Source organism: Danio rerio, chromosome 6, assembly GCF_049306965.1.
Source record: "Danio rerio strain Tuebingen ecotype United States chromosome 6, GRCz12tu, whole genome shotgun sequence".
NCBI lineage: Eukaryota > Metazoa > Chordata > Actinopteri > Cypriniformes > Danionidae > Danio > Danio rerio.
In genome coordinates, this window is record NC_133181.1 from 61547501 (window position 1) to 61560611 (window position 13111).

General features: G+C 37.0%; 1 protein-coding gene across 1 annotated transcript in view; it reads right to left on the reverse strand.

Moving 5' to 3' along the window:
- The window catches only part of soat2 (sterol O-acyltransferase 2), a 28158-nt gene that overhangs the window by 13591 nt on the left and 1456 nt on the right, over positions 1–13111 (reverse strand). Inside the window, exons 2-7 of the mRNA NM_001365363.1 lie at positions 8897–9005; positions 6989–7041; positions 6066–6214; positions 5867–5917; positions 4124–4231; positions 2013–2295 (exon numbers count right to left, since the gene is read on the reverse strand). Coding sequence (NP_001352292.1) covers positions 2013–2295; positions 4124–4231; positions 5867–5917; positions 6066–6214; positions 6989–7041; positions 8897–8987 — 735 coding nt within the window. The 5' untranslated portion in view covers positions 8988–9005. The remainder of the gene's footprint in view (positions 1–2012; positions 2296–4123; positions 4232–5866; positions 5918–6065; positions 6215–6988; positions 7042–8896; positions 9006–13111) is intronic.

Below are 13111 nucleotides of genomic sequence, written 5' to 3' on the forward strand. Positions count from 1 at the left end.
GCCCATGATGATGATGATAATAATGAACCGCCATCTAATTAGGTCAAATAAAGCAGACTTTGATCTCTGGAGCCCAAAATCAACACAAACTGCTGGCAGAAACCGCATCAGTTATCTATTAATGAATTAAGCTACTATCTTCATACGCTGTCAATTAAATTAGTTTTTTTTTAGTTCTATCAAATCAAATTTCTAGTCATGTCAACTTACATTAATCAACCTGAATGTATTATGTTAAACTTTGTACAGGGTTCCCCACGTTTTAGGAACAACAAATAATAGCTGGACTTTTGCTTGATGATTTGGTATCAGAAGTGTCTTATATAAAAGGAAAAGGCCTCTAGATTTTGCTTATTTGAGCGCAATGAAATCTGATCATGCCTTGATTATTAATGATTTGATTAGGACAGTGCGGTCTGACTCTACTCAGACTAGTCTCATCACTGAACAGAAATAATGTCCAGTATAGAATATAAAGTCCTGCTGCAGTGGAGACAGAATGAATATTGTGTCTGACTCCATCATGAGCTTGGAGGACTGCATCCATACATCTCTGACATGACTCACATCACTGATTAATAAAGTCATCTGGAATGAAGAAGAAAGCCTTCAGCAGGACTCCCAGAGCTCATCAAGAGTCTTTGTGTTCATCTTTAACGCCTCCTCCATCATCATGCTCAATAATGTTGATGTCTGGTGACTGGGCTGGCCAATCCTGGAGCAGCTTGACCTTCTTTGCTTTCAGGAGCTTTGATGTGGAGGCTGAAGTATGAGAAGGAGCGCTATCCTGCTGGAGAATTGTCCCTCTTCTGTGGTTTGTAATGTAATGGGCAGCACAAATGTCTTGATACCTCTGGCTGTTGATGTTGATCATCCACTCTGCAGATCTCTCGCACGCCCCCATACTGAATAAATCCCAAACCATGATTTTTCCTTCACCAAACTTGACTTCTGACCTTCTGACACTTTCCAATTGATCAACTAGAAGTCAATTGCCAACTTCAAAATTTCAACTAAGTTTTATATATATATATATATATATATATATATATATATATATATATATATATATATATATATATATATATATATATATATATATATATATATATATATATTTATTTATTTATTTATATATATTTATATATATATATTTATATTTATATATATATTTTATATATATATATATATATATATATATATATATATATATATATTTATTTATTTATTTATTTATTTATTTATTTATTTATTTTTTCCGATATATATATATATATATATATATATATATATATATATATATATATATATATATATATATATTTATTTATATATATTTATATTTATATATATATATTTATATTTATATATATATATATATTATATATTTTCCTCCAACATGCTAATTTATGTGTACTAATTTTCAGTCTGTGATCTTCAGTTGTTTTATTAGATTAGTTGACCAGTTTTGTCTTTGGTACTGACTAATCTAATGCACATGCACCGATATATGACTATATATTTGTAGAAAATATTAATGCAAAAGAGAGATCAGCTAGATGTTTTTTGGGGGGGAAAAATCTGTTGTATTCCCTATAGTCCACTAATGTGTTATTTCGCTAACACTTTACGACCTTTGCAGCCTGTCTTGCTTGATTTGTGTTAAGTTACATCTGGATCGTTCTGGCTTATCGCCAATTCCCCAATCCATTTTCAATACCTATGAGTCTGAACATGCAAAATCTCTTCCTGACAGTAGATGGCGTTTAATGAAAAACAGTAACACTCCAGTACAGAAGGTGGCGCTGCACTACTTTACGCTCCTGACATTCACTTGCTGCACAGAAGCAATCCCGTTCATGCTTTTTTACTTGGTGTATTTAATGCATAAGCTTTCCCTCATCTGCTTATCATCCTCCACGCAAACACCTGAGAAAAGTTTGCAGGAAAAAAGCTACAAGTCTAGCTGAATGGCCTGTTAGCAAGTCATTGTGCTTGTATATAAACCATACCTGTTCTAATATGATGATGAATCGTGATGCGGGCGGCAGCTGATAATGCAGGACCACATAGACTGGAAATATTCCCAGCATGCTCATCTGCGCAGCACATAGAATTATAGCAGTGATGACGCAAACACAGGTCCTGTGGTGGCCATTGTGGTACAGTCCTGCCCACACCCTGAGCACATGGTACGGTCCGAGCAGAGTGTAGGAGAACATGAGCGTCCAGCAGCAGATGACTACATGTAACTGACCGAATGCATAGTAGAACAAACCCAAATCCAGAACCAGCCTGAAACACACACAATAACTATATCATTATGTCCAAAACTTAAATATCACAACAACATTTGAGAATAAACTGTGTTTCCAGTTGATGGGTCAAAGAGAATAAAATCACCCTGATAAATGTGGCAAATATCAGCCAGGAAAATATAGTTTTGTGCAGTAGAAGCCACTGTGGTCTTTTTAAACTCGCTCTTTAAGATGCTTCTGGTAGAACCCAGAATAGCAAAGTCCACTAAAGGAGGTCGTGTGTTTTCATATATGGCTCCTAAAGTCTGGAATGTATGAGTGGTAGTGTATGAGTGTGTGTGTGTAAATGAGTGTGCATAAGTGTTTCCCAGTACTGGGTTGTGACTGGAAGGTCATCCACTGCTAAAAACATATGCTGGAATAGTTGGTGGTTCATTCCACTGTGGCGACCCCTGATGAATAAAGGGACTAAGCTAAAGGAAAATGGATGAATGGTAGAAGCCAATGTGGTCTTTTTAACCCCATTTTTAAGCTGTTTCTGGTAGTACCCAAATAGCAAAGTCCACTAAAGGAGGTCTTGTGTTTTTATTTATGGCTCCTAAACTCTGGAATAGAAATCCTGCTAATATCCGAGGCTCAAACACACTCTAAAACTCGATTAAAGACTTAATAAAGCATGCGCACACTGCATCACATAACTGTAGGATGTGTGTTTGCTGGTGAGTGGGTTTGACAAACCACCTGTAGGACTCACTCCTCCTGTCTTAATGCACCAGGCACTTTGTTAGAAATACTTATAAATAAATGTGAATTGAATTGAATATGGGCGGCACGGTGGCTCAGTGGTTAACACTGTCGCCTCTCAGCAAGAAGGTTGCTTGTTTGAGTCCCGGTTGGGCCAGTTGCTGTTTCTGTGTGGAGTTTGCATATTCTCCCTGTGATGGTGTGGGTGTCCACCGGGTGCTCCGGTTTCCCCCACAGTCCAAACACATGCGCTATAGGGGAATAGCGTAAACAAAATTGGCCGCAGTGTATGATTGTATGTGCATATGAGTGTGTATGGGTGTTTCCTAGTACTGGGTTGTGACTGGAAGGGCATCCACTGCGTAAAACATATGCCGCAATAGTTGGCGGTTCATTCCGCTGTGGCGACTCCTGATAAATAATTAATGAAGGAAAATTTATTAATGAATTGTAGGAGAAGCCACTCTGGTCTTTTTTAACCCCATTTTTAAGATGCTTCTGGTGGTACCCACAGTAGCAAAGTCCACTAAAGGAGGTTGAGTGATTTCATATATGGCTCCTAAACTCTGGAATAGCCTTCCTGCTAATGTCCGAGGCTCAGACTCACACTCTCTCAGATTAAAACTAAATAAGAGACTTAGTAAAGCATACACACAATGCATCACATGACTGTAGGATGTGTGAGTTTGCTGGTAAGTGGGTTTAACAAACCACCTGTAAGACACACTCTTCCTGTCTTAATGCATTAAGCACTTTGCTAGAAATACTTTTTGTAAAGCTGTTTAGAAACAAAAAAAATATTGTAATAAGCGCTCAGTGCTCAGAAGGTCGCTGGTTTGAGTCCTGTCTGGGTCAGTTGGTGTTTCTGTGTGGAGTTTGCATGTTCTCCCCGTGTTGGTGTGGGTTTCCTCCGGGTGCTCCGGTTTCCCCCACAGTCCAAACACATGCTCTATAGGGGAATTAATGAACTAAATTGGCCGTAGTGTATGTTTCCCGGTACTGTGTTGCAGCTGGTAGGGCATCCACTGTGTAAAACATATGCTGGAATAGTTGGCGGTTCATTCCTCTGATAAATAAGTGACTAAGCTAAAGGAAAATGAATGATTGAACTGAATACTGACCTGCCCTGGTCGATGTAGTCCACTGCTAAAGTGCTCATGAAGAACAGGAATAAAGCGGCGATGAACATGTGGTAGATGGTCCTGATGTGGCTGATCTCAAACAGCTCACTAAACACACCAATAGCAGCATATTATTGCTGATCCTTTTTAAAATTAATAAAAAATAAATGATTTACTATTACAGTTGAAACCAGAAGTTTACATACACTCTAAAAAAGGAACACAACCATTTTTAATAAAATGTCTGATGGTAAATCAGACTAAACGTTTATTATTTTAGGTCTGTTAGGATTACCTCAATGATTTACGTTGGCTCAATGCCAGAATAATGAGAGAATTTGTTATTAATTTCTTGACAGTCAAAAGTTTACACACACTTCCTTGGTGTTTGTTTAGCTTTGCATTTAAACTGTATAACTTGGGTTAAATGTTTTGTGTCTCCTTCCACAAGCTTCTACAATAGTTTGCAGGAATTTTGGCTTATTCCTCCTGACAGGATTGGTGTAACTGAGTCAGATCTTGCTCGCACAAGCTTTTTCAACTCTGCCCATAAAGTTTCTATAGGATTGAGATCAGGGCTTTGTGATGGCCACTCCAAAACATTCACTCTGTTGTCCTTAAAGCACATTTGAACTCATTTGGCAGTGTGCTCAGGGTCATGGTGTGTTTGGAAGAGCCATTTGTGGCCAAGTTGTAATGTCCTGGCTGATGTCTTGAGATGTTGCTTCAGTATTTCTCCATAATGTTCTGTCTTCATGATGCCATCTATGCTGTGAAGTGGACCAGTCCCTCCTGCAGCAAAACAGCCCCACAACATGATGCTGCCGCCCCCATACTTCACAGTTGGGATGGTGTTGCTAGGCTTGTGCGCTTTCCCCTTTGTCCTCCAAATGTAACACTGCTCATTATGGCCAAACAGTTCAATCTTAGCTCCATCAGAGCACAGGACATGTCTCCAAACATGAGTCTTTCCCCAGTGTAATTCAGCAAATGGTAATCTGGCTTTGTTGTTGATTCTGGCTTGTTGATTTTCTCATGTTGTCACACAAGGAAGCAGTGTGTTTGAGCTTTTCCTTCAACACTGTTCTACAGTTGTGCCTCACATTAACTCAAATGTTGTCAATTAGCCAATCAGAAACTTCCAAAACCTTGACATCATCATCTGAGCTTTTCCAGAGGCAGAATAATCTTATTGTGTGTAAACTTGACCTTCAAGAAGAGTTATAACAATTTCTCAACAAATCTCTCTCATTATTCTGCTATTAAGCACAACAGAAACACATTAATAATCCTAATTTACCTAAAAGAGAACAAGTTTAGTCACATTAACATCTGACTGTTTTAAAGTGCCTTTTAATACAGTGTATGTACACTTCTGCTTTTAACTGCATATTAAAGTGCCCCTATTATGGATATTTGAAAATTACCATGACAAGTGAAAGTGTTTTTTGACCTTGCATGCATCTCAGCCTGTTGTTAGGGATTTTAAAGCTTTTATAATCCATAAGAGAGTCACTTCAAAATTAAAATCACTATGATTGACTTAATAAACAGCACTAGCAATACTCAAGTGACAGACAGTAATCATACATTTACACTAAACTAAACTTCAGCTGTGAAAGCAGAACTAAAGCAGTCTTGATTTACTGGAATTTAATCTGTGTTAAGCTGCTTTGACACAATCTACATTGTAAAAAGCTCTGTAGAAATAAAGATGAATTGAACAGCACTAGTAATACTCACTCCAGTAGTGAACATCTGGCCACGAACACTTTCCCTTGATCCAGCTTGTGCCTAAAAATCAACACACACACACACACACACACACACACACACACACACACACACACACACACACACACACAAACACACACACACATTTGTTCATTTAGATGCTCTCCAAGTCTGTGGAACACACACACTGTCAGACAGCAGCTCTTACCTGTCGCCGCTGCTGGTCTTGTTGTCAGTGTGTGTGAGCATGTTTGTGTGTGAGTGTGTGTTCAGAGATGTGATGGAGTCTGAAACGGCGCGCTCCACCGCATCATTCAGCTGAGTCTGAACTCGTCTGATCAGCTCCGCTTTCAGCCTCTGAAGACAAACATTCGTCAATTTGTTTAACAAAATAAGCTTATGACTGTATCAAATTTTCACAGATATGTTCAATACATCGGCAAGATTAACAAAAATGTTTGAGTAAAAAATAAATCATCTGTTAAATGCGTCTGTGTGCGTTTGAGTTTGAGCTGAAAATAGCACACAGATAATGTTCTCCAGCTCTCTGAAACTGACCCTTTGGCTTTGATCCTAATTGTGGTGTTTTGGTGACTGTCGCTTTAAATTCAAATGAGATTGATCTCTTTTAAGAAGAGGGTGGAGCTCTGCATAAGAGTCAGTATGGTGGCAGATGTAATACAGCAATAGCTGTGTTGTCAGTGTGAGTGTGTGCTTCAGTGTCAGTCTAACTCCACATCTATAATCCTCTTAGTTTATGCTGACATGATCTTCAGCAGCTCAAACACTCTAATGGCTAATGGACAGACGGCTGCTTCTCACTCAGGGCTGCTGTTTCTGCTAATGAGGGAGAGATGGGCACTAGTGGGCGGGGCTTTCCCCCCTTTGATGACACATACAAATGGAGAATGTCAATCAAAGTGTTTCTGCAGACTGTTTCAATCAAGTCTGATTATAACAAATATAATTAATTCATGTTCACTATTAGAGGCTGGAGATATCCACACACTGCTGACACACAACTGGTGTTAAACCATGCATAAAAGTGTTTTTTGCATACTAGGTCCTCTTTAAGAGTGGATTAAACTGTTCGAAATGAAATCAAACTTATTGAGTTTTGAAGCGTTTAACCTCCATGTCGTCCTTCCTGTGTGCCGCCTCTGTAATATTCCTGCCATTCTCATCTGCAGACAGAAGGAGATATCAATGCATCATCTGTTTACATTGGTAATAATGTAATAATTCACTCTAATAATTAGTGCTGAACAAAAATTAATCCCCAATTTCTGTTCAATTGAAAGATTATTTTTCAACACATTTCTAAACTCATTCTGATTTATTTCATCTTTGTCATGATGACAGCACATACAGTGAACAGAATTATTAGCCCCCCTGAATTATTAGACCGCTGGTTTATTTTTTCCCCATTTTCTGTTTAATGGAGAGCAGATTTCTTCAACACATTTCTAAACATAATAGTTTTAATAACTCATCTCTAATAACTGATTTATTTTATCTTTGTCATGATGACAATAAATAATATTAGACTACATATACTTCAAGACACTTCTATACAGCTTAAAGTCACATTTAAAGGCTTCACTAGGGTAATTAGGGTAACTAGGCAGGTTGGGATAATTAGGCAAGTTATTGTATAACGATGATTTGTTCTGTAGATTATTGGGAAAAAATATAGCTTAAAGAAGCTCATAATATTGACCTTAAAATGGTGTTTAAAAATTAAAAACTGCTTTTATTCTAGCCGAAATAAAACAAATAAGACTTTCTCCAGAAGAACAAATATTATCAGACATACTGTGAAAATTTCAACCCAAGCTCATTCTGGAAATGTAGCCCCGCGGACGTTTCTGGAGGCCGCGATTTACGTGGCCGGAGGTACGTAAGACCGTGTTTAGTTTTTATCGAGCGAACGCTGCGGAGCAGTGTGGCGCCGCTCCGAGTGGAGGGCTTTCCCGATGCAATCAGTTTGTCCGCTTAGCTCACAGCGTTGCGTCGGCGGAGCGGAGGCCCCGGACGAGGAGGAGCCATCCGCGGGGATGACGACTGGGATTGAGTCCGGGGAACAGCGGTTCCGGAAATCAGGTTAGACGAAAAACGGAATCCGAAAAATAAGGGTGAGAACGCGGCGGGATCCGAAAAAGCGGTCGAAATCGAAGACGAGGGCTTTTGGTTTTTTTGTTTTTCTGGACGGCTTTTTTAAACCATCGCTCGGGTTTAGGGAAGGAGGAGGAGGAAGAGGAGGTCGGCCGAGTTGGCCGATCCGGCGGCTTTTCGCGTGAGAACGGCGCGCGCTCCCGAGAGGCGCCCGAGACGCGAAAAAGCGCGCACAGCGGTCTCTCGCGGATCCGCGAAAACAAAAAACGCTCGAATACGTACCTCCCGGGACGTAAATCGTGGTCTGCAGAAACGTCCGCGGGGCTACGTTTCCACAATGAGCCCGGGTTGGAAAATTTACTTGCTCTGTTAAACATCATTTGGAAAATATTTTAAAAAGACGAAAAAAATTCAAAGGGGGCGAATAATTCTGACTTTAACAGTAATATCAGACTAGATATTCTTCAAGACACTAGTATTCAGCTTAAAGTGACATTTAAAGGCTTCACTAGGGTAATAAGAGTAAAGTTAGGGTAATTAGGCAAGTCATTGTATAACAGTGGTTTGTTCTGGAGACAATCCAAAACTTATATTGCTTAAGGGGGCTAATAATATTGACCTTAAAACTGTAAAAAAAAAACTGCTTTTATTCTAGCCGAAATAAAACAAATAAGACTTTCTCCAGTAGATAAAATATTAGAGGAAATACTGTGAAAAATTCCTGAATCTGTTAGAATATTAGAGAAAGTAAATTCACAGGAGGGCGAATAATTCTGATTTCAACTGTACATAATAAACATATAACACACACACATATATTATGTCAAAACAAACTTTTATTTCGGATGTGATTAATCTTTGGCCAGCACTAGTAAGAACGTAATAAGGTGTAATAATGCAGTGAGAACTGAAGAGTTTTCTGACTCTGAGGGAAAGATCCGTTCTCTGAGCATCGCTGATTTTCACCGCTCGTCTGTCCAGCAAAGCGACGCACCACCATCTGCACTTTAGACATGATTCTCTGATCACCGTCCTGTGGAAAATCACCTTTGATTACATAAATACAGTGTTTATAAATGTGTTGACCCCTCACAGATCTCTCTTTTATATTAATAATTTGTTCATGATGCTTTACAGTTTTGGAGAATTATAGAAGAACTTTTATTATGTAATCACTATATAATCTGCCACTATTAAAATATGGATTACTATTAAAATATACTGTTAAAACTTATAGAAATACATATATTCAAGTGATGCAGAAGAGACATACAGACATGCAGGGCCTTATACTGTAATTGAGGGTCTTACAATTGAAGCACAGCACGTCATGCGCCTAAATGAGAACATTCAGACAGAGCGTATGTGTAATAAAGTTTACGGCCCTTTGGCCGCCGGGAAGAAGAAGGCGGAGAACCGACGGAGCTTTAAAATATTCATTAATAACAATGGCGGCAGCTCCTCACGAAGACTGCCGTCTAAACCAAAACAATCGGACGGCAGCTTCTCACGGAGACTGCCGTCAAACTGAAAGCAAAAGTAACATATGTCCGGGCCCGGTCCTCTCTCGGCTTCCTCTGCCATCGGTCCTCCTTTTATGGTCCAGAGCTCCTTCCGTGGGATCCGAGGCAGGTGCGCACCGAAGGTGTATCCACTTACGCGGTGGCCTCACCCCGTTCCCACGGCTCTCGGCCACGCCCCCTCACCACAGTATGCAATACATTTCGACAAACGTATGTATTGACCAAGACAAAAACAACCTTCGCTAAAATAGCAAACAAAAGTAGAATCATTTAGAAAGTATGGAAACAACATGATCATTTGCAAACACATGATTGTATGACCTTCAAGATGTGTGAAAACAGAAAAACATACAGCCATCAATTTAAAGGCTAGGATCATATTGGAGCCGGGAAATGGCGTGATGCTACACCATATCTCATGATGACTATGAGAAAAAACTGTATGTAAACTTTGGGTTTTTGGACATTGGGAGGGAGAGAGATCGATCCAACTCTGCTGTAACAATAAACTGCTTCAACTTGAGAACTTCGAAGACCTCAGCCTCTTTTTTGAAACTTAGAGGATGTTTGTCGAGATCCAGCGCAACTTTACACAACAACAGTAATATTTCTGTGCATGTACATTAGATTAGTCTGCAGCAAAGACAACACTGATGAACTAATCTAACAAAAACACTGAAGATCACAGTTCAAAAACTACACATTCATTCATAATTTTTTTTTTCATCTTAGTCCCTCAGGGGTTGCTACAGCTGCATGAACCGCCAACTTATCCAGCATATGTTTTATGCAACAGGGACCCTTCCAGCTGCAACCCATCACTGGGAAACACCCATACACTCTCATTCACACTCATACACTACAGACAATTTAGTTGATCAGTTCCCCAATAGCGCATGTGTTTGGACTGTGGGGGAAACCGGAGAACCCTGGAGGAAACCCACACCAACACGGGGAGAACATGCAAACTCCACACAGACATGCCAACTGAACATGCGAGAGAGAATCGAGAGAAACATGAAAAAAATATAGATTTGTTTGAATTTTTTCCCAATAACTCATTTGAACTGAAATGTATTGCCTTTCTACTTCTAAAGATGTTTGGTGACTGGAAAACTTTGGCTGTCATTTTTGTGTATGGCAATTCAAACCTCACATCATCTCTTTTCTCCCGACACATTTTAGCCGTGCAGTTAAATATTCGGGAGTGAATTTTAAAGTAGTTTAACGTTTGATAAACAGATCAACTCAGTGATCAATGCAGGCTTTTTCTGGCTTCGCCTTCTTGCTAAAGTTAAGCCATTTCTGAGCCAGCGTTATCAAGAGAAAACCATTAGGGAAAAAAAATAAACAGGGGGGCTAATAATTCTGACTTTTAATTTCGGAATAATAACTGTATATATACTGTACATAAAACCGACTTCATTCATTCATTTTCTTTTTTCAGCTTAGTCCATTTATTCATCTTGGGTCACCACAGTGGAATGAACCGCCAACTTATCCAGCATATGTTTTACGCAGCGGATGCCCTTCCAGTCACAACCCAATACATTCACTACGGCCAATTTTGTTTACTGAGTTCATGTGTCAATACCGCATGTGCTTGGGTACCAGGTATATATATATATATATATATATATATATATATATATATATATATATATATATATATATATATATATATATATATATATATATAAAAAAAATATATATATATATATATATATATATTTTTTTTTTTTTACATTTATATATTTATATATATATTTACATTTATATATTTATATATATATTTACATTTATATATTTATATTTACATTTATATATGTATATATATATATATATATATATATATATATATATATATATATATATATATGTATATGTATATATATATATATATATATATATATATATATATGTGTGTATATATATATATATATATATATATATATATATATATATATATATATATATATATATGTGTATTTATATGTATATGTATATATTTATATATATATATATATTTATATGTATATGCAATATTTACATCATGCGTTCTTTCCAGGTATCATGTATGTTCTGCTGGTCTGCTAGAGCTAAATGACCCGAAGAAACCTGCACTACCTGCACTGTATATCTGGGTTACTCAACTGAAGGTAAACACTGATAATTTCTGACTGACGAGGGTCTTGTTTCTGATTACAAGTGAACCGCAGTAACCTCTCATCTCTACTGTATCAACAGCATATTCAATAACAGCTTTTCAGATCATTTCTGCTGCTCATATACTGACATATATTCAATATTAATACACAAAGTATGAATATTGATGCTCAGTTTGGGGTATTGGCTGATAAATTATGCTTTCGATCATGCAGAGTTCAGATTTAATGTGGAAAATAAGTGTCTGAATAAATTCATGGGTAACACTTTGGAATAATGGTCCATTAGTTAATGCATTTACTAACATTAACTAAGTGTGAATGATCTTGTAAAGCATTTATTAATCATAGTCTATCCTTTACCAATGCATTTTTAAAATTCAAAGCTGTGCTTGTGAAAATTAGCTAATGCACTGGGAGTTAACATCAACTAACGTTACTTAGCTTAAATAACATTAACATGACCAAAGACGAATAAATGCCATAATAATTAAATTACTAATAAGAAATACATTTACTAATGGACCATTATTTAAAAGTGTTACCCCTTTATGAATTCAGTGGTCTTGCAATGATCACAATCAGTCCATTATGAAAACAATAAATCTTAAGAAGACGCTTATGAACGGATCTCATCTAATAAGCTGTGCCTATATATCATATACTTGATAATGAAATAGGTTTGCATAAAGATAATATTAAGCGTTGCACAATATTAGACATTATTGCAATGTATTAAGGAATGCAGTTATTGTGATTATTAGTTATTGCATTATTCTCAATTGTGAAATCGTGTACATCCTCAATATTGTGTTTAATGTTTAAAAACAAATCAAGTAATGTCATAAGCAAGAGCTCATTTTACTCGAAACATTGTTCCTTAATGTCCAGATATGATAGATTTCTCTATTTTATATCATGTAAATACACAGCTATGCTTAGATTTTTTACGTTCGTTGCTTTTAAAGCATTGGGTTACTTTTCTGAATTTTACTAGAAGCTGGAAGATAAATGTCAAATAAAATAGGAAATTATTGCAATGTATTAATTATTGTATATTTTTTTGTAATGATGGGTATATAAGTTTTAACAACTGAAAAAATGCAATAAATAATGGCCATTATTTATTGTATTTTTTCAGTTGTTAAAACTTGTAGACCCTCATTACATTATTTAATATGTACAGGTGAAGTCAGAATTATTAGCCCCCTTCAAATTTGTTTCTTCTTTTTTAAATGTTTCGCAAATGATGTTTAACAGAGCAAGGGAATTTTCACAGTATGTCTGATAATATTTGTTCTTCTGGAGAAAGTCCTATTTGTTTTATTTTGGCTAGAATAAAAGCAGTTTTTAATTTTTAAACACCATTTTAAGGTCAATATTATGAGCTTCTTTAAGCTATATTTTTTCCCAATAATCTACTGAACAAATCATCGTTATACAATAACTTG